Below are 22,325 nucleotides of genomic sequence, written 5' to 3'. Positions count from 1 at the left end.
GATTGACTTGGAGTTACATTGCGTTGTTTAAGTGTTCCCTTTATTTTTTTGAGCAGTGTATATTTTTTTAAATCCAATAATTGATTATCAGCCTTTTAAAAGCACAATCTGTGATTTCAACTGCCTGAGACAACTGTGTATGATATACTGTAGGTCTGAGTAAATGTAATAACCTTTCAAGACCTGAACACAAACAGTATTCACACCGTTACTAGAGCTGTGATGTATCGCAATATTTTTTTGCATGCCAAAAAATGAAAACATGAAGCAGACCAAAACGCCTTGGTCCTTTTATAAAGCTGCTGTATGTAATATATTGTTTGTATATATAGCCTGGATAATAAATACATGTAACTCTGGATACCAGCGTGTTTGCTACCAACATTAAGGCCGTTTTTCCTAAACAAGTTTAATCTGCTTTGTGTTTTGTCTCGCAATACTGGTATGGTCCTGGCCCTGTTGACTGGCTGGTATGGTCCTGGCCCTGTTGACTGGCTGGTATGGTCCCGGCCCTGTTGACTGGCTGGTATGGTCCCGGCCCTGTTGACTGGCTGGTATGGTCCCGGCCCTGTTGACTGGCTGGTATGGTCCCGGCCCTGTTGACTGGCTGGTATGGTCCCGGCCCTGTTGACTGGCTGGTATGGTCCCGGCCCTGTTGACTGGCTGGTATGGTCCCGGCCCTGTTGACTGGCTGGTATGGTCCCGGCCCTGTTGACTGGCTGGTATGGTCCCGGCCCTGTTGACTGGCTGGTATGGTCCCGGCCCTGTTGACTGGCTGGTATGGTCCCGGCCCTGTTGACTGGCTGGTATGGTCCCGGCCCTGTTGACTGGCTGGTATGGTCCCGGCCCTGTTGACTGGCTGGTATGGTCCCGGCCCTGTTGACTGGCTGGTATGGTCCCGGCCCTGTTGACTGGCTGGTATGGTCCCGGCCCTGTTGACTGGCTGGTATGGTCCCGGCCCTGTTGACCGGCTGGTATGGTCCCGGCCCTGTTGACCGGCTGGTATGGTCCCGGCCCTGTTGACCGGCTGGTATGGTCCCGGCCCTGTTGACCGGCTGGTATGGTCCCGGCCCTGTTGACCGGCTGGTATGGTCCCGGCCCTGTTGACCGGCTGGTATGGTCCCGGCCCTGTTGACCGGCTGGTATGGTCCTGTTGAGTGGCTGGTATGGTCCCGGCCCTACTGACTGGCTGGTATCGTCCCGGCCCTAACCGTTACCATACATATTTAAAATATGTTGCATATATTTAGCATGTTATCCCTGCAGACCGAACCCCTCTAATAGTTTGCTTGTCTGTCGGCAGCTCCATGGCGCCATCTACGGGAGTGGAATCTACATCAGCCCAATGTCAAGCATATCATTTGGTTACTCAGGTACCCAGAAAACCTATCTACAGGAACTTTTTAATTCATTTTAAAAAGTAGACTCAGCGAAATGACGTTACCACGAGCAGCACCGCAGATATTGAGATGAGCGAGATGCAAGACTTTGCTGTCAACACAGCCACACACACACAGTATCTGCACATGTACATGGGTTGGCTTTAAGGGGGGTTACAGTGTGGTAGCCAGGGCACTAAAACAGAGGGACAAGTTGAGCTTCTCGCTTCAACGCTCTTAGTAGTTACGGAAATTGACCCGCTATGCTATTTACTTTGTGCGTCTTGTCATATCGCTGAGCCTTTAATATGTGAATTACAAATTGTGTGACTGAGTCTGTCTTACCAGAGTAATTTAAAGTTACAATGTAACAGTTTAACTCTGCAGTATGTGAACCAAGACACTGTGGTCGACATGTTCTTTCTGCACAATAAAGTCAAGATGAATTACTCTCCTCTGTTTTTTTGAAAATGTGCTGTTTTTTTTCACACTGCCAGAGCATGAAAATGTTGCCCTGATTTGTTATTATAACATTTCTCCATTTAGGGATGAACAAAAAGCAGCAGAAAGTTACTTCGAAGGACGAAACTGCTACAAACAAGACCAACTTACAGGTAATCACAATGACATACCGCAAACTTCTGTACGGTACGGTGTTAAAACTGGTGTAAACTGGGGAAATGAACGTTATATTCACTAGAGTTGTGTCCTTTTGCAGTCAACAAAGAAAGGACAGCAGCCTCAGTTTTTGCAAAGTCGGAACCTGAAGTGCATAGCCTTATGTGAAGGTACGTATGTGCTCTCTGGGCTGGAGAAACCGCAGAACAGCCATGGAGACATTAACTGATAACACATACAGTGTCCTTCAGAATGTATTCACACCCCTGGACTTTTTCCACATTTTGTTTTGGTACAGTCTGAATTTAAAATGGATTACATTTAGATTTATTTTTTTTGTCACTGGCCTAAACACAATACTCATAATGTCAAAGTGGAATTATGTTTTTCGAAATGTGTACAAATTAATAAAAAATGAAAAGCTGAAATGTCTTGAGTCAATAAGTATTCAACCCCTTTTGTTATATCAAGCCTAAATAAGTTCAGGAGTAAAAATGTGCTTAACAAGTCACATAATAAGTTGCATGGACTCACTATGTGTGCAATAATAGTGTTTAACATGATACCTCATCTCTGTACCTCCCCACATACAATTATCTGTAAGGTCCCTCAGTCGAGCAGTGAATTCCAAACACTGATTTAACTACAAAGACCAGGGAGGTTTTTCCAATGCCTCGCAAAGGTCACCTATTGGTAGATGGGTAAAAAAATAAAATAAAAAGCAGAAATATAATATCCCTTTGAGCACGGTGAAGTTATTAACTACACTTTGGATGGTGTATCAATACACCCAGTCACTACAAAGATACAGGCGTCCTTCCTAACTCAGTTGCAGAAGAGAAAGGGGAACTGTTCAGGGATTTCACCACGAGGCCACTGGTGACTTTAAAACAGTTTGAGTTTAATGGCTGTGATAGGAGAAAACTGAGAATGGATCAACAACATTGTAGTTATTCCACAATACTAACCTCAATGACAAGAGAGAAAAGAAAGTAGCATTTGCAGAATAAAAGTATTCCAAAATATGCATCCTGTTTGCAACAAAGTAATACTGCCAAAATAAATGTGCCAAAGCCATTCACTTTTTGTCCTGAATATAAAGTGTTATGTTTGGGGAAAATCCAATACAACAATTTACTGAGTAACACTCCATATTTTCAAGCATAGTGGTGGCTGCATCATGTTATGAAATGCTTGTAATCATTAAGGACTGGAGTTTTTCAGGGTAAAAAAGTAACAGAATGGAGCTAAGCACAGGCCAAATTCTAGAGGAAAACCTGGTTCAGGCTGATTTCCACCAGACACTGGGAGATGAATTCACCTTTCAGCAGAACAATAACCTAAAACAAATTTAATATAATCCATTTTGAATTCAGGTTGTAACGCAACAAAATGTGGAGTTAGTGGCTATACTTTCTGAAGCCACTGCATGTGAACTCTATATTAATATATAGTTTATTTCCAAAATGCTATATCCACCAATTTTTCACATTTGACTTTTCATCAGAAAGTATTGCTTTCCTGTGTGTACAATATTACTATTCACAGATTTTTTTTAAATTCACAATTTCAAATATGTATTCAAATGTTTTTTTCACAAAACGCTACAGATGTATGTAGGATCTGAATTTGAGCCAGTATGCTACGTCATGAAAATAATCCCGCAGCAACAGGAAATGTGAATTATAATTAAGGTTTGACTTTTTTTTTTTGTTAAGGGCAAATTAAGTCTTACATTTTAAAGTGGAAATTATAACTCTAGAAGCCTTTTTAAACATTGAATACACAAGGTTGCATTTCCTACTGTGCAGTTAAATTTTCAGCAACACAAGTGATCAAATTCAAATCCTACATCTGTATTGATCCATTGTTCAGCTGGAATAGAATGTTTGTTTCCTGTATAATTGACTGTGATATGTGGTTATCTTAAGATGAATGTAAGTCATCCAGGATAAGCGCATCTGCTAAAAATAAATGTTTTGCATACAGATCTTATTACTGTATTGAATTGATCATTTTTTTTTTTTTTACAAATGTATTATTTGAACAGATCTTTATTAAAACATGTAGTTATTTGTTACATTTGACTGTGTAAAACCTAGCAGTACTACTGATTTCTCAGAGTGAGGCGAATATACCGTATAGAATTTTGCCAAACAAAATGCTAATTTGTCTCTGAAAGTGATACGATTTTAAACAAACACAACTGTCATTGAACAACACCATGCCATGATTAGATTGTGGGGGAAAAAAATGCACAAGATTTAATTTCAGAATTTCTTTAAACAATAAATGCTAATTTACTAACATTTCTGAAAATTAATATATAGCATTTTGTTTTTGCAATAAACTCTTTATGTCCTCTTCCAGTAATCACATCCCCTGACCTGCACAAACATGGAGACATCTGGGTCGTTCCCAACACTGATCATGTCTGTACACGCTTCTTCTTTGTGTAAGTAGGCTTAAACAGTATCCCTTGCAGTAGTTATTGGACGGTATGCCCTTTATTGACATCCCTTACAGTGGTCTCCAATTCATCAAAGCAGACTAGGGGTTTGGGTAGAAGACTAGGGAGTAAGGTAGAGGACTAGGGGTTAGGGTAGAAGATTAGGGGTTTGGGTAGAAGACTAGGGGTTAGGGTAGAAGACTAGGGGTTAGGGTAGAAGACTAGGGGTTAGGGTAGAAGACTAGGGGTTAGGGTAGAAGACTAGGGGTTAGGGTAGGAGACTAGGGGTTTGGGTAGGAGACTAGGGGTTTGGGTAGGAGACTAGGGGTTAGGGTAGAAGACTAGGGAGTAAGGTAGAGGACTAGGGGTTAGGGTAGAAGACTAGGGGTTAGGGTAGAAGACTAGGGGTTAAGGTAGAAGACTAGGGGTTAGGGTAGAAGACTAGGGGTTAGGGTAGAAGTCTAGGGGTTAAGGTAGCTGACTAGGGGTTAGGGTAGATGACTAGGGGTTAGGGTAGCTGACTAGGGGTTAGGGTAGCAGAATAGGTGTTAGGGTAGAAGACTAGGGGTTAGGGTAGAAGACTAGGGGTTAGGGTAGAAGACTAGGGGTTAGGGTAGCAGACTAGGGGTTAGGGTAGAAGACTAGGGGTTAGGGTAGCTGACTAGGGGTTAGGGTAGCTGACTAGGGGTTAGGGTAGCTGACTAGGGGTTAGGGTAGCTGACTAGGGGTTAGGGTAGAAGACTAGGGGTTAGGGTAGAAGACTAGGGGTTAGGGTAGAAGACTAGGGGTTAGGGTAGAAGACTAGGGGTTAGGGTAGCAGACTAGGGGTTAGGGTAGCAGACTAGGGGTTAGGGTAGCAGACTAGGGGTTAGGGTAGCAGACTAGGGGTTAGGGTAGCAGACTAGGGGTTAGGGTAGCAGACTAGGGGTTAGGGTAGCAGACTAGGGGTTAGGGTAGAAGACTAGGGGTTAGGGTAGAAGACTAGGGGTTAGGGTAGCAGACTAGGGGTTAGGGTAGAAGACTAGGGGTTAGGGTAGCAGACTAGGGGTTAGGGTAGAAGGCTAGGGGTTAGGGTAGAAGACTTGGGTTAAAGGTCCTTTAAAGAAAATAGATGTTTAACAAAGAGGTTTGTTATTACAGAAATAATACATACCAGTATTTGATAATACTAGTGAATAAAGATTTACGTTTGACATTTTCCAAGAGTTTTATTAATAGCTAGAGTTCCCACAGGGAATTTGTTCTGGGTGTTGGTACTGAGACGTGGTGTTCTTGTGTGATTCTTCTGGTCCAGTTATGAAGATGGCCAAGTGGGGGATACGAGCATCAACACACAAGACGCTGGCATCCATCGAGAGATCCTACGAGTCATCGGCAACCAGACCGCCACCGGATGAACAACACAGCAATACTGCTGCCTCTCCTCCACCTCTCAGCTCAAAGCTGGATTTGTTTTGGAGCTGCGAAGGCCCGTCGTACAAAGTGTTTCCTTCCGCTCAACTTCAGAGAACACACAAACAACTTGAAAGTTTGAAATCCTCAAAGAAATAGCTACAGCGAAACCCCATCACACATATTTACAACTGAAACGCAACAGAACTCGAGGGAAAAACACAGTTTGCTAAGTTTCATAAATACTATGGAGAATCCTGTTTTTTCCTGAAGACACAGTACGTCTCTGTTTGACTTGATTGGGACGATTTCATTTTTGTAGAGAACATTTAAAACGGTAAAACTCTTTGGTGAATATTCTGAGACTTTTTGCTAGTAGATGTGGGACCTTTTCGGGGGAAAAATAACTAGGAAAAAGGTCCTTCCTGTCTAGGAAAAAGGTCTTTCCTGTTTAGGAAAAAGGTCCCATCCATCTGACCTGGTTTACTATAGAGTTGTACCTTTTTAAAGTACAATGTATACTGAAGATGTTGATATGCACTGTTTCTTAAGGTCATATATTTGTTCCAACAACTGGTTCATAACCTGAAAAACGACAACTTATTTTCCACTTGATTATGTTTGGTATGTATGTATGTATGTATGTATGTATGTACACACACACAGTACCAGTCAAAAGTTTGGACACACCAACTCATTCCAGGATGTTTCTTTATTTTTACTATTTTCTACATTGTAGAATAATAATAATCATGTTGAAACCAAAAGTGTTAAATTCATCAAAATATTTTATGAGATTCTTCAAAGAAGCCATCCTTTGCCTTGATGACATCTTTGCACACTCTTGGCATTCTCTCAACCAGCTTCACCTGGAATGCTTTTCCAGCAGTCTTGAAGGAGTTCCCACATATGCTGAGCACTTGGCTGCTTTTCCTTCACTCTGCAGTCCAACACATCCCAAACCATCTCAACTGGGTTGAGGTCGGGTGATTGTGGAGACCAGATCATCTGATGCAGCACTCCATCACTCTCCTTCTTGGTCAAATAGCCCTTACACAGCCTGGAGGTGTGTTGGGTCATTGTCCTGTTGAAAAAGAAATGGTAGCTCCACTAAGCCCAAACCAGATGGGACGGCGTATCGCTGCAGAATGTTGTGGTAGCCATGCTGGTTAAGTGTGCCTTGAATTCTAAATAAATCACAGACAGTGTCACCAGCAAAGCACCATCACACCTCCTCCTCCATGCTTCACTGTGGGAACCACACATGCAGAGATCAACCGTTCACCTACTCTGCGTCTCACAAAGACACGGCGGTTGGAACCAAAAATCTCAAATTTGGACTCCAGACCAAAGGACTGATTTCCACCGGTCTAATGTCCATTGCTCGTATTTCTTGGCCCAATCTAGTCTCTTCTTATTGGTGTCCTTTAGTAGTGGTTTCTTTGCAACAATTAGACCATGAAGGTCTGATTCAAGCAGTCTCCTCTGAACAGTTGATGTTGAGATGTGTCTGTTACTTGAACTCAGTGAAGCATTTATTTGGGCTGCAATCTGAGCTGCAGTTAACTCTAATGAACTTATCCTCTGCAGCAGATGTTACTCTGGGTCTTCCTTTTCTGTGGCGGTCCTCATGAGAGCCAATTTTATCATAGTGCTTGATGGTTTTTGCAACTGCATTTGAAGAAACTTTCAAAGTTCTTGACATTTTCCGTATTCACTGACCTTCATGTCTTAAAGTAATGATGGACTGCCGTTTCTCTTTGCTTATTTGAGCTGTTCTTGCCAAATAGGTATTTTACCAAATAGGGCTATCTTCTGTATACCACCCCTACCTTGTCACAACAGAACTGATTGGTTCAAACGCATTAAGGAAAGAAATTCCACATTCACTTTTAACAAGGCATACCTGTCAATTGAAATTCATTCCAGGTGACAACCTCATGAAGCTGGTTGAGAGAATGCCAAGAGTGTGCAAAGCTGTCATGGCAAAGGATTTATTTAACACTTTTTTGGTTACTACATGATTCCATAGTTTTGATGTCTTCACTATTATTCTACAATGTAGAATAAAGAAAAACCCTTGAATGAGTAGGTGTGTCCAAACTTTTGACTGGTACTGTGTGTGTGTATGTATGTATATATATATATATATATATATATATATGTATGTATGTATATGTATATATGTATGTATATATATATATGTATATATATATATATATATATACATACATATATATATATATATATATATATACATACATATATATATATATATAGTATTTCTGTGTGTATATATACATGCACACACACCACCACGTTATATTGTTAACCATTCCATGTAGACTGAGGCACACAGTAATATAATGAGTAGAATCGACATTAAGGCCAGGATTCAATCAGGACTGCGGATGATCCGCATTTTAGCGCAGTTGACATTTTAAAGGTAATTTCCCATTTGAGTCGACATCTGCAGCGTTTACTTAGGCCATCTCCTCGACCGTGGTAACATTGCCTTTACATGGTGCGTAGCCCAAAATGGCTGATCGGATTGAATTCCAACCCTGGTGTAAAGAGTTTTGACTGACATGTCGTCAACAAAAAATCAGCAGAAATGTATGCTGTGTTAATTTAGGAAGTAGATCAATTTCCTTCACATATCATATATATTGGTTTCTTCTCCTTTTTTATAAGGGGGTCAACTGGTTTACAATGGCAAAGACTTTGATTCCAGTCAAGAATTTATACATATTACAGTATGGATGTGTTCCATCTGCCAATTCAAATGTTACACGCACTTACCACTCACAACCAGTTTAACACCTATTTTCAAAAATAAAATAAAACATTTCAGATTGATATTTGTACTTTTGATTTAAAACTATGGGTGGATATATACTCGACACCCCAATTTAAAATGACATTTTAAATAGGTTCCTTTTGTTATGGGGCTTCTATACATATTAAGCATTGGTGTTTGCTGCTTGTTGTTTATATATATATTGCTGTGATTTTGATGACCAATCGAGAGCTCAGATTGATGTATATTAACCCTTGTGTTCACTGTAAATTATATATTTCTAAGAATGGATGTTAGTTTAAAGTAGACATTGGTCATAGAGGACACCGACCATTCTGTACACGATACAAGTCTTAAGTTTCCTAAGAAAACAGTACTGTAAACATGGCATATTTTTTTAATAAAACAAAATGAATGACTAATGATTTTACCATTTTAAATATATGTAAAGTTTATTGTAACAAATATAAACACCGACGGGGAGTTAATTAGCAACACATTGTTCATTGTATTCCATAATTCAGTGGCCAAATCACATTAATATGATTTAATAATAATATAGTTTTAATATCGGTCGTTGGACTAGTAATACGAACCTGACCAGTACATGTCAATATACAGTGAAGCACAGGTTTCGTGACTTAGTTTAAGATTCCAAAGACGTTTTGTTACTAATATTTTTCATAATCTGTACACTGACAATATAGGATATCTTGACATTTTTTCTGGCAGTGCCACAGTATCATGTATCTAATGAAAGGGTCTATTGTTGTAACTGGAAGCACATAATCAAGTGCACCAAGGGATGACATCATGAATATCAATACAAAAAATCATTAAAAAAAAAGGAACTCAAAAGTACAAACTTAAGTCAAATATTTCACAGGAAAAATGAATCAGTTGGAGATGAGCAATATGATGATCAGCAGTATTTATTTTGATCTCATCTGCTTTGTGACTTTCTTTTATCTGGATGTCTTTGTATTTTGGTTTAAAAAAAAAAAAAAAATAGTATTACGTTATTATGCTACTTAGCATTTGGTGCCTTATAGACATGAATTAATGATAATATAACAATACATACTGAATATATTGTCACAACAAGAAGGCCGAATATTTTCTGTATTGAGTTTTTATGGCTTTTTCTTTATTCTGCAAACGAATTCAGCTTTTTGGGGCTTTTTACAAGTTATGAAAATAGTAGCTTATGTACTTGTTTATGTTCAATAAACTAAAACTTGCTGAGAAACCACAATGTGTTAATTTCTTTACTCAGAATGGTTTCTGTGAGTGGGAGTTGGATGGAGATGGGGGAATGGGTCACGTCCTGACCAGTAATAGGGGTTATTTGTTATTATAGTTTGGTCAGGACGTGGCAGGGGGTGTTTGTTTTATGTGGTTTGGGCTATGTATTTAGGTAGAGGGGTGTTTGGTTTATGTGGTCCGGGGTTTGTTAGTCTATGTTCTATGTTAGTATATTTTCTATGTTCTATCTAGTCTTTTGTATTTCTATGTGTAGTTAATTGGGGTTGGACCTTCAATTGGAGGCAGCTGGTTATTGTTGCCTCTGAGTGTCCTATAATTAGGAGTTTGTGTTTCATGGGTTTTTGTGGGAGATTGTTCTTGTTTAGCTGTTTGCCTGACAAGACTGTCCAGTTCGTTTGTGTTTTGTATACGTTTATTGTGTTTTCCTTCTTCACCAAATAAAAAGAAGATGAGTATATATTTTCCCGCTGCGTCTTGGTCTTCCACACACGACACATGTGACAGAATCTCCCGCCAACCACGGACCAAGTAGCGGAGGAAGCAGCAACAGAAGGACTGTCGGGAATCATGGACATGGGAGGAAATTCTGGACGGGGCTGGACCTTGGCACCAGGCTGGGGAATATCGTCGCCCACCGGAGGAGATAGAGGCAGCCAAGGCGGAGAGGCGCTGGTATGAGGCTTTTATACGCGCCGATGGGGAAGCACGAGAGGCACCCCCAACATTTCTTTTGGGGGGGCACACGGGTAGTTTGGCGGGGCCAGGATTGAGCCGCAAGCCAACTCCCCGTGCTTATTATGGGAAGCAACTGGAGGAGAGCGCGCCGGAGTATGCGGAAGTGCGCACGATCTCGCCCGTGCGCACGCACTGTCCGGTGCGAGCATTCCCAACCCCTCGCAAGTGCCGTGCTAGAGTAGGCATCCAGCCTGGAAGGAGGATGCCTGCACAACGCATCTGGCCACCAGTGCGCCTCCTAGGCCCAGGCTACCCTACGCCTGCTCTACGCACGGCAGCCATCAGGCCTCTGCACAGCCCAGTTCGCCCTGTACCCGCAGTCCGCTTATGCAGGGCTGCTATTTCCATCCAGCCAGGACGGGTTGTGCGAGAGGTGCGCTCCAGACCTCCAGTACTTACCCATGGCCCGGTATATCCAGTTCCTGCTTCTCGTGCTGACCCTGAGGTGTGTAGTCTGGCGTCTCCTAAACCAGCACCACGCACCAGGCTTCCAGTGCGTCAGCCCAGTCCAACTCGTCCTGTTCCTGCTCCCCGCACTAGCCCTGAGGTGCGTGTCCCCAGTCTGGTACCTCCACTACCAGCCCCACGCATTAGGCTTCCAGTGCGACAGCCCAGTCCCAGTCCAGAGTGTCCGGCAACAGTACCTCGTCCAGCGTGTCCGGCAACAGTACCTCGTCCAGCGTGTCCGGCAACAGTACCTCGTCCAGCGTGTCCGGCAACAGTACCTCGTCCAGCGTGTCCGGCAACAGTACCTCGTCCAGCGTGTCCGGCAACAGTACCTCGTCCAGAGTGTCCGGCAACAGTACCTCGTCCGGAACAGAATGAGACGGCCTACAGTCCGGCACCGAGTGAGACGGCCTACAGTCCGGCACCGAGTGAGACGGCCTACAGTCCGGAGCTCCCAGAGCCCAGTCCAGGGTCTTCAGTGACTGGCCTCAGGCAGAGGTATTCAGTGGGGTGGACTGGTCAGGTAGGGGATTAAGGCCTGAGCCTAAGCCACCTCCACTGTAGGAGGTTTGGGGAGGGGGGGTGTAGCACGGGAGCCGTCGGTGACGGCAGCCACCCTCCCTTCCCTCCCTTTTGTAAGGAGTTTATTTTTGTTTTGGGGGTTATTTGTGGTTATTTGTGTGAGGTGCATCTGGGGTCTGCACCTTTGGGTGGGGGTACTGTCATGTCCTGACCAGTAATAGGGGTTATTTGTTATTATAGTTTGGTCAGGACGTGGCAGGGGGTGTTTGTTTTATGTGGTTTGGGATATGTATTTAGGTAGAGGGGTGTTTGGTTTATGTGGTCCGGGGTTTGTTAGTCTATGTTAGTATATTTTCTATCTAGTCTTTTGTATTTCTATGTGTAGTTAATTGGGGTTGGACCTTCAATTGGAGGCAGCTGGTTATTGTTGCCTCTGATTGAGGGTCCTATAAGGTTTTTGTGGGAGATTGTTAGTATGTGTTACTTATGCTGGTTGCCATCTCGTTAGTGGTAAGATGTTTTTTCTGTGCTGGCCCAGGTGATATTTACGAGTGACTAGCCCAGTGCTCTAGTTGTCTTGAGAGATTTGGAGGGTTAACACCTTTTAGTTGGCGCTCCCTGTGTGATTTCTAGACAAACATTCCTTTGTCTGATCTTCCCTGTTTTTGTTTTGTTTTGTTCACCTTTTTGGTTTGTTTCCTGTCTTTAAGTTTGGTGTGGCCTTTTTTTTTGCCTCTTGGGCAGATCTAATGGGTGCTCATGGTGGGTGTCGTTAGCATGGTGGGTGTTGTTAGCATGGTGGGTGTCGTTAGCATGGTGGGTGTCGTTAGCATGGTGGGTGTTGTTAGTTTTCCAGTTGTTGATGCCAGTCATCTTTCAGTGGACACGCCCATGAGTGTCTTCCAGAACCCCTCCTAAAAACCTGTTTTGTTCTGATTATCAGTGACTGTTAAGTTCCCCTTCTGTTTCAGTGACATTATTTGGTTTTCTTGTTGGGGAACATAACAATCTTTATTTCACAAATGTAATATCAGTAAAACATGCATTAACCTAAAGCAGCTTTTTCTTCATTCTTGCATATCGGTAGTTGCGAGACATGCAGATAGAGATGTCAATAGATTCCTTTGACCTTCAGTTCATCCTGTAGACGTCTCAGGTAGTCAGGGTCAGGGTAACCATAGCTGGGAAACCATGGATACAAAAAACAACAAAAAACCTTAAGTTCATAACTACTGTCCCTCTTTTGAGTTTGTACTTCCTATAATGGAATATAAGGAAACGCTTCAATCTTGCAGATCTAATGCAGTATGATGCCGTCATAATGCATTGAAAGACATGCTATTAGAATGTATAACCCCTTTATAATTAAGCAATAAGGCCCAGCGGGTGTGGTATATGGACAATATAGAAGGTTGGTGGCACCTTAACCTCTTGGGGCTATGTGGGACGCTAGCGTGCCACCCGTGGTGCACCCTATCAACAGCAGGTGCATTTCAAGAGCGGCAAATTTGAAACCAAATAAATGTCAAAATTCTAATTTTTCAAACATACAACTATCTTACACCCTTTGAAAGATAAACATCTCCTTAATCTAACCACGTTGTCCGATTTCAAAAAGGTTTTACGGCGAAAGCATAAAGTTAGATTATGTTAGGAGAGTACATTGACAATAGCTGTGTGTAATGTTTTGTCAATTCAAAGCCAGGCGTCACCAAAACCATAAAACCAGCTAAAATGATGCACTAACCTTTTACAATCTCCATCAGATGACACTCCTAGGACATTATGTTAGACAATGCATGCATTTTTAGTTCTATCAAGTTCATATTTATATCCAAAAACAGCGTTTTACTATGGCGTTGATGTTCAGGAAATCGTTTCCCTTCAATAACCGGCAGTCAAGTCAGCACCACAAATTAAATAATTAAAATTAGAAAACATTCGTAAAATATTATATTGTCATTTAAAGAATTATAGATTTACATCTCTTGAACGCAATTGACTTGCCAGATTTAAAAATATCCTTACTGGGAAATCACACTTTGCAATAATCTGAGCACTGCGCCCAGAAAAATACGCTTTGCGATACAGACAAACAGCCATGTTGGAGAGATCTAAAATCGAAAATACTATGTAAATAATCCATTACCTTTGATTCTCTTCATCAGATGTCACTTCCAGGAATCCCAGGTCCATAACGAATGTAGTTTTGTTCAAAAAAGCTCATCATTTATGTCCAAAAAGCTCTGTGTTGTTAGCACATGATCTAAGCCCGCCGGACTTCACTTCATGAACGAGGGGAAAAAATATATTTACGTTCGTTCAAACATGTCAAACGTTGTATAGCATAAATCATTAGTGCCTTTTTTAACCAGAACATGAATAATATTCAAGGTGGACGAATGCATTCTCTTTTAAAACGTTTTGGAACAAGGGTACCCAACATGACCTCGCGCGCCAGAGTCTAATCGGCCATCACCGTTCCAAGGCTCTTGTTCGGTCAGATCTCATAGTAGAAGATTCAAAACACTTTGTAAAGGCTGGTGACATCTAGTGGAAGCAATAGGAAGTGCCAAAACATTAATCAGCCCCTGTGTGTTTCAATGGCATTGGCTTAAAGGTAATTCAACACATCAGGTATCCACTTCCTGTCAGAAAATGTCTCAGGGTTTTGCCTGCCAAATGAGTTCTGTTATACTCACAGACACCATTCAAACAGTTTTAGAAACTTTAGGGTGTTTTCTATCCATATATAATAAGTATATGCATATTCTAGTTACTGGGTAGGATTAGTAACCAGATTAAATCGGGTACGTTTTTTTATCCAGCCGTGAAAATACTGCCCCCTAGCCCCAACAGGTTAATTGGGGAAAACGGGCTTGTGGTAATGGCTGGAGCGAAATACATGGAATGGTATCAAATACATCAAACATATGGTTTCCATGTGTGTTTGATTACATTCCATCCGCTCCGTTCCAGCCATTATTATGAGCCAGGCTCCCCTGGGCGATTTACCACCACGCAACGCGGGGTGCCTGGACACAGCCCTTAGCCGTGGTATAATGGCCATATACCACAAACCCCCGAGGTGCCTTATTGCTATTATAAACTGGTTACCAATGTAATTAGAACAGTAAAAATACATGTTTTGTCATAGCCTTGGTATTTGGTCTGATATACCACGGCTGTCAACCAATTAGCATTCAAGGATCGGACCACCCAGTTTATAATGTCTTGTAATTAGCTCATTATGCGTGTAAGTCATGCATTACAATATGTAACCATTCTACAGAATGGAGTGCATCCATCCATACTATACTCACCAACTGGTGCCTCCGCTTCTGGAGGTTTTATGGTGGATATCGTTCCACGTGACCATGTTTTCCATGCCTGTGGTGGAAGATCGGCCAATAGTGAACGTGAGTCGCTGGTCGAAGGCCCTCTTCAGGAGAGCCAGAACATTCCTGCCCTCTGAGGAATCTGGGAGATACGCTGTACGTGACACACTCTGGTAAGTCTGACCCGGGTTGGGATGCTCCTCCTAATGTGACCAAGTCAGTAATAGTATAACATAAGAGGATAGACTGTGATCAAGGCTTTGTGTAGATTTGCACATCTTGATCATGTAAAAGGATGGGTGCTTGGGATGCAAGGTGATTAGTAGAATCTGTGATTCTGGGCATCGCCTCGGTGAAGGAAGGACATTCGCTAGGAAGGATGAAAACTAGGAAGGACATTCGCTAGGAAGGAGGAAGGATGAAAACTAGGAAGGATGAAAACTAAGAAAGATGAAAAATAGGAAGGATGAAAACTAGGAAGGACATTCGCTAGGAAGGATGAAAACTAGGAAGGACATTCGCTAGGAAGGATGTAAAACTAGCAGTGCTGTGCATTTTATGTGCCCATGGTAGAATAGTGGCTTTGTATGTAGTTTGTATGCTTAACTTGCTTACCTTCTGTATTCCACTTGGAATGTGGTACTGAATCACGATTGTTCCATACTTCTCATATCCAGACAAAGAAGACTTTTCCTTAGTAGTAGTCATAGTACCTCCCTTTGGCTGCGTCCCCTTCAATTCCCCATAGACTGCCCCACAGGTTGGACAGACAGGTTTGGTCTTGAACGCCTTCTCCACACACCTTCTACAGAACGAGTGTTTACATTCCAACGTCTTCTTTTTGTTCTCTTTAATGGTTTCCAGACAAATCGGACATGACTCTTCTTCCTCGTCCGACTGTTTGTTGTGTGTCGTACCAGAGGTCCGGGCTCTAACTCTCTGGGGTGTCAGGGAACGTTGTGACGTCACAGCGGCACTGGAACAGAGAAAATCCTCCAATATCACAATATGCATGTAGCGCCCTGTCACTGTCATTTTGTCTTTACCGGGGGTTCCTTCAATCAAAAGTTCTGGAAACTGTCCCTGCAAGCTTTTGTAGTATTGTGGATCCAAACTGTAAGTCTTCACTTTCAGATCTGTAGCGAGTCTCTGATAGAACGTGACAAAGCGCTCTCTGGCGAAATGAACCCGAACCGGGTATTTTATGCGGCTTTGAAAAGTCACCACCATTTTGTCATGAGGTTTATGAATTAAGACGTCTTCCCCTTGGATTCTCTTCAGCTCCTTTGAGCATCTCTGTTGGATAAAGTCCCAAACGGCTCCAACTATCGCCACTGGTTTCACTGGAGTAGGTGACCGAGGACGCTGTTGGTGATGAAGAGGACTATCTCTGAGATTGGGGTCAACATATCTGTCTAGACTTGACATCTTCACAAACAGGTCCTCTATTTTGTCAAATGATCCCTGCACTTCGTAACACAAGTCTCCTGTAACACGGATACCACATTCAGTGAGAATGTCCTTCACCCGGTTAGGCTCTTTGAACGTGTTTGGATCTACAATGAGAGTAACATCTGAAAACACCTGAAAAACATCAAGGGTTCAGCAAGTTCAATATGTAAATGAGTGTGACATAAATAGCAAAATGACAGATGGTTCATTATTAGGCCTAAATGCTGGTTTCTGACCAAAACCTGCACTGTAAAATACATCTAGTTGTTCCAACTAAATATTATTAAATAACTGATTCCACAGCCTTTAAAAAAAAAAAAAAATGTAACTCAACTTTTCGGTCAAAGTGTTACCTGAACTTAACATTTTCTTTTTGCAAAAATTCAGTCATCTTAATAAAAAAATGTGTTCACTCAAATTGTCTCATATGTTCATTCAATTAGAAATGAACCATTTGGGCATCTTACCAACAAACAACAAAGGCTATGGACATAAGAGGCAGAGTTACAAAGAAAAAGTAATATCTCAGACTGGCCAATAAAAAGAAAAGATTAAGATGGGCAAAAGAACACAGACACTGGACAGAGGAACTCTGCCTAGAAGGCCAACATCCCGGAGTCACCTCTTCACTGTTGACGTTGAGACTGGACAGAGGAACTCTGCCTAGAAGGCCAGCATCCCGGAGTCGCCTCTTCACTGTTGACGTTGAGACTGGTGTTTTGCGGGTGCTATTTAATGAAGCTGCCAGTTGAGGACTTGTGAGGTGTCTATTTCTCAAACTAGACACTCTAATGTACTTGTCCTCTTGCTCAGTAGTGCATTAGCTAACACAACGTACCATTGGAACACAGGAGTGATGGTTGCTGATAATGGGCCTATGTAGATCAGCCGTTTCCAGCTACAATAGTCATTTTACAACATTAACAATGTCTACACTGTATTTCTGATCAATTTGATGTTATTTTAATGGGCAAAAAAAGTGCTTTCTTTCAAAAACAAGGACATTTCTAAGTGACCACCAAACTTTTGAACGGTAGTGTATATGTTAAAAGCACTTTGTGTGTGTAACCAGTGCTTGACTTGGACTGAAATAGATGCCGGTATTCATTTTGGGTGCCGGTACTGTTTATATTTAGGTGCAGGATCTCCACAATACTTTTCAGCTAATATTCTATAAGAGAAACGGGAACTCAAGCAGTAGAACATTTGAGGTGCCGGTACTTGGCTTTCGGTGAGCTCCTGCCCAAGTCAAGCACTGTGTGCAACCAGTTACCTTTTTTTGGTTAAGATGCACCAAATAATAATGTATCGTTTTATGAACCAACACATCATTTTAAATTGACTGAATTTTTGCAAAATTTTCTCAAATTGGAGCTAAATTTGGCCTAACTAAATATTTTTAGTTCAGGTAACACTTGGCCCAAAACGTTGAGTATAGAAAGAAGAAAAAAATGGCTGAAACTAGTTACTTAATAATAACTAGTTGAAACAACTAGATGTGGGTTTTTTCTTCTACAGTGTGACTAAAACTGGTTGCCACCTGCATTTTGATTAACTACAGCCTATCATGAGGCAATATGCCTGGGCTGGGTTTCCCAAAAGCATGGTAGCACTAAAATCAGATTTCCTCCATTTAGTTTCAATGGAATTAAGTTGATATTTGTGCTACGATGCTTTTTGCGAAACCATTTCGATCTACCATAGAGATCGAAAGCCAAAACGGACTCAAATCCGCATTGCCAAGTATGCTGACTCAACAACGTCGACTGTAAAGTACTCTTGTGTATAATTTGGGAATAATCCGATTACATAATGAGTGAATTGAAATGTAATGAGCAAGTTTAAATGCGTTTGAACTATAAATACTATTTAATATAGTCTAGATTAAAATGTTGTTTTGTCCTTCATTTTATTTTTTAGGGTACACATACATACCTCTTTCAATGATGCATTTGCCATGGTGCAAGTATGTTGTTGTGCGTCCTTCGTTGCTATGAGGTAGAGTCAACTAACTTTCCTGTTCCCGGGGTCGCTAAATCTAGTTCTGCGGTATATAGGAACAAATTATCTAGACTATATTGTCTTTTCCGAAGTAATCTATTTGATCGATGTTCGTCGTTTTATTCTTGAGTCGCATTCAGCATTTTTCGAATTTCAAACCGATCCTTAAACTGGCCAATCTTTTTTAGTTTCGTTTTTCATAAAGAGGAGTGAACTCTTGTGTTTTTCCCGTATCAGCTGCTTCTCTTCTCCCTCTAGAGGACAGTACAACACTGTGTATGTTCTCTTCACAGAGACGCCACTACCTTTCTTTAAGCAAGATGGTGCTCTACTCCACAAAAGTGACAGCAGGTATCATCATTTCTATTTACTGTGATCATATTTGTTTAACATTGCTTTCATTGATTATTTCGTCGATGTTCTACAACGCTAAATCACACAGCCTTACACATGTTTTAAATTCAGGTAAAGATAGTTGGTATATTAGATTGGCTAGAATTGAATGTAATTTGGATAAACCAGCATCCACAAACAAACCATCACCCGAAACTATATTTCATGATCTGTATGAGAGTTTTTCTTTTTTTAGTCTTTTTTTTTTGTAATCAAATCTGATAAACCCGCAATATTGGCAACACTGAGGGACAGAGATCTGTATGCAAATCAGCTGTTTTGGTGACACACTTTTTCTATTCTGGCCGGTAATGATATGGTGCTCTCAGTAACTTAAAATTAATGACACGGTACTCGACTAAGAGCGAGGCTGTGCAATTGAATCGGTGCAGTATTCACAGACCCGCCACCTGCACTAGGACTGCCACTGAATGAAAGGCTCAAAATTAAGTCTCCATATAAGAAGACGACAGCACAGAGATTTTAGGCAGCATTTCTAAAAAATAAAAATTGGAGACTGCCTGATCGGAACAGAGATCACAGTATGTATGTTTGTAGCCTATTGTATATATGCCGTGGGCGGTTTAGACTGTGGAGCATGGGGCTATTGCAATGGATGGAGTCGGAAAGATTAAGATTTGAGTTTTGTTATTAAGGGACAATTTTATCCTCAAGGTTTATTTAGCTTATTCACATTCGTTGAAGCCTAATTGTCTTTTTAATAACCTCAATTGTTTTTGTGTTGTCCTCAAAATGTCTGCAATTTCTGTATTGTAGTAATAACATTAAGTATTTTTTAACAATGTGTTATGTTGTGATTCTATTCGGTATTTTGTCATTTTAATCCTGATAATGCATCCTATGTGATAAAAATTTTAGAGAGCGCAGTAGACTTTTTTTAATACTTTTTTTTATATTAGCTATTAAATTATTATTTATAAAATTATGTAACATGCTTCATACCACTTGTTTGTAAGGGAAAAAAACCATACTATTTTTCAATTTAAAGGATGTGAATTCTTTAATAAATCTAAATGTTTGGTCAATAGTTGATTTTTATAATTAATAATTTTGTGCTTAAAGAATACATGCATTAAAATACCCCAAAATATATGTAAATCTTCTGTTTATGTCAATGTCATACCTCAAATGCAAACGGAACTTTTGAAAACCTTAGCACAAATGTCAAGGTATAGTACCTTGTTACCCGAAAATGCGCTATTTATCGGTAACAAATATTTTGGTGGGCAAAAATAAAAAATATTTAAGCCGTTCATTTGTATGGCGTCATTGTACTGTAATTCTATATACTGGATAATGAATATGGAAATAACAACGGATATATGTCTTGACAGTCACCTTTTTCTAAATAAATAAGCTACAATATAATTAAACAATCTTGTCATTTATTTATCTCCAAATAATACGTATGCCTCTCAACATTAAAATCCTATTACTTTAACTTTTTATTTTTTATTTTTAGATAAATTATTAGCCTGGAATATTATTAATTATTAGAACACGTATTGTTATTATTATTATTATTAATAATTTATAATTATTATTCAGCCGTTTTAACAATTGAAAATCCAAGATATTAACAATTGAAAATACAAGATATCAAAAGCATAGGCGATATGGACATTCGGGTTTGTACATCACTGTGAATAAGTAGCCTAGGCCTATTCAGAGACTTTAAACCGAGGTAGGGTATCTCATATAGACAAGACACCCAACCATCTGACACTGCGGATGAAAATGATGCATGGATTGAAAAAAAAAGAAAGAAAAAAGAACAGCATTATTTTTGATCCGTCCTGTCCTGACATGATGGCAGATTTATGTATCTCTCGCTCTCTCTCTCTCTCTTTCTATATTGATTTGCGCAACTCGCAGGATACAGCATCTTTCTAGCCGCTGACTCTACAGACCCGTTCACATTCAGAATACAACGACTTGAATTGAGAACTAAAAAGACACCCGTTTGACACTTTGCTGCCTCTCGTGAACGAAATATCAGCCCACGCTTCTTCTTCTTTTTTTTTATGCAGCCAGCCAGACAGCCCAGCGCCCACCATACAATACACCACTGTGGATTTAATAGCAGTGAAAGTATTATGTCGAATCGGATTGAGGGAGATTTAGACATCTGTCTAATGCAGCCAATAGAATGTGCATTAGTAATATTGAACCAAGGGAGACCGCCGGTGGCAGATCCGGCGAGGATTAAGTACAATTTATAATCTGACAAGGCAAAACTGCAATGCTGCTTGAAAGCATCCAGGCGACACGGCACGGCACGGCAGGGATAACACGGGAGAATAGTTCACATCCCCAACAGCCTTATGGCAGGGATGACACGGGAGGATAGTTCACATCCCCGACAGGGATAACAAAGGAGAATAGTTCACATCCCCAACAGGGATGTCACGGGAGAATAGTTCACATCCCCAACAGCCTTATGGCAGGGATGACACGGGAGAATAGTTCACATCCCCAACAGGGATAACACGGGAGAATAGTTCACATCCCCAACAGGGATAACACGGGAGAATAGTTCACATCCCCAACAGGGATGACACGGGAGAATAGTTCGCATCCCCAACAGGGATAACACGGGAGAATAGTTCACATCCCCAACAGGGATGACACGGGAGAATAGTTCACATCCCCAACAGCCTTATGGCAGGGATGACACGGGAGAATAGTTCACATCCCCAACAGGGATAACACGGGAGAATAGTTCACATCCCCAACAGGGATGACACGGGAGAATAGTTCACATCCCCAACAAGGATAACACGGGAGATAGTTTCACATCCCCAACAGGGATGACAGGGGAGAATAGTTCACATCCCCAACAGGGATGACACGGGAGGATAGTTCACATCCCCAACAGGGATGAAACGGGAGAATAGTTCACATCCCCAACAGGGATAACACGGGAGAAAAGTGTACATCCCCAACAGGGATGACACGGGAGAATAGTTCACATCCCCAACAGGGATAACACGGGAGAATAGTTCACATCCCCAACAGCCTTATGGCAGTGATGACACGGGAGAATAGTTCACATCCCCAACAGGGATGCCACGGGAGAATAGTTCACATCCCCAACAGGGATGACACGGGAGAATAGTTCACATCCCCAACAAGGATAACACGGGAGATAGTTTCACATCCCCAACAGGGATGACAGGGGAGAATAGTTCACATCCCCAACAGGGATGACACGGGAGGATAGTTCACATCCCCAACAGGGATGAAACGGGAGAATAGTTCACATCCCCAACAGGGATAACACGGGAGAAAAGTGTACATCCCCAACAGGGATGACACGGGAGAATAGTTCACATCCCCAACAGGGATAACACGGGAGAATAGTTCACATCCCCAACAGCCTTATGGCAGTGATGACACGGGAGAATAGTTCACATCCCCAACAGGGATGCCACGGGAGAATAGTTCACATCCCCAACAGGGATGACACGGGAGAATAGTTCACATCCCCAACAGGGATGACACGGGAGAAT

The 22,325-nt window shown here is 41.4% G+C and overlaps 2 protein-coding genes across 2 annotated transcripts in view; one reads left to right on the top strand and one right to left on the bottom strand.

Moving 5' to 3' along the window:
- Window positions 1-7,986, top strand: part of LOC106570930 (protein mono-ADP-ribosyltransferase PARP8) — a 78,630-nt gene extending 70,644 nt beyond the window's left edge. Inside the window, exons 23-27 of the mRNA XM_045695428.2 lie at window positions 1,304-1,373; window positions 1,926-1,993; window positions 2,098-2,167; window positions 4,368-4,452; window positions 5,741-7,986. Coding sequence (XP_045551384.2) covers window positions 1,304-1,373; window positions 1,926-1,993; window positions 2,098-2,167; window positions 4,368-4,452; window positions 5,741-5,843 — 396 coding nt within the window. The 3' untranslated portion in view covers window positions 5,844-7,986. The remainder of the gene's footprint in view (window positions 1-1,303; window positions 1,374-1,925; window positions 1,994-2,097; window positions 2,168-4,367; window positions 4,453-5,740) is intronic.
- A 1,077-nt stretch (window positions 7,987-9,063) lies between these two features.
- Window positions 9,064-18,609, bottom strand: si:dkey-3h3.3 (RING_Ubox and Deltex_C domain-containing protein). The gene is made up of 4 exons (XM_014143521.3): window positions 18,334-18,609; window positions 15,562-16,530; window positions 14,932-15,149; window positions 9,064-12,789 (listed from the first exon to the last, which is right to left on the bottom strand). The coding sequence occupies exons 1-4, from the start codon at window positions 18,355-18,357 to the stop codon at window positions 12,720-12,722; spliced, it is 1,281 nt and encodes a 426-aa protein (XP_013998996.2). The 5' UTR covers window positions 18,358-18,609; the 3' UTR covers window positions 9,064-12,719.
- Window positions 18,610-22,325: the final 3,716 nt, after the last annotated feature.

This window comes from Salmo salar, chromosome 15 (genome assembly GCF_965601325.2).
Source record: "Salmo salar chromosome 15, fSalSal1, whole genome shotgun sequence".
NCBI classification, from domain to species: Eukaryota; Metazoa; Chordata; class Actinopteri; order Salmoniformes; family Salmonidae; genus Salmo; species Salmo salar.
The sequence above is the reverse complement of the archived record's forward strand: the minus strand, read 5'-3'. Positions and strand labels throughout refer to the sequence as shown.

What these genes read in the sequence shown, in the direction of transcription:
- si:dkey-3h3.3 (XM_014143521.3), bottom strand. Translation starts at nt 18,357, where the DNA reads ATGGCAAATGCATCATTGAAAGAG. An exon ending in CAAATGCATCATTGAAAGAG is followed by an intron (nt 16,531 to 18,333) that starts GTATGTATGTGT and finishes GATGTTTTTCAG; the next exon opens with GTGTTTTCAGATGTTACTCT. An exon ending in AGAAGCGGAGGCACCAGTTG is followed by an intron (nt 12,790 to 14,931) that starts GTGAGTATAGTA and finishes ATGGTTTCCCAG; the next exon opens with CTATGGTTACCCTGACCCTG.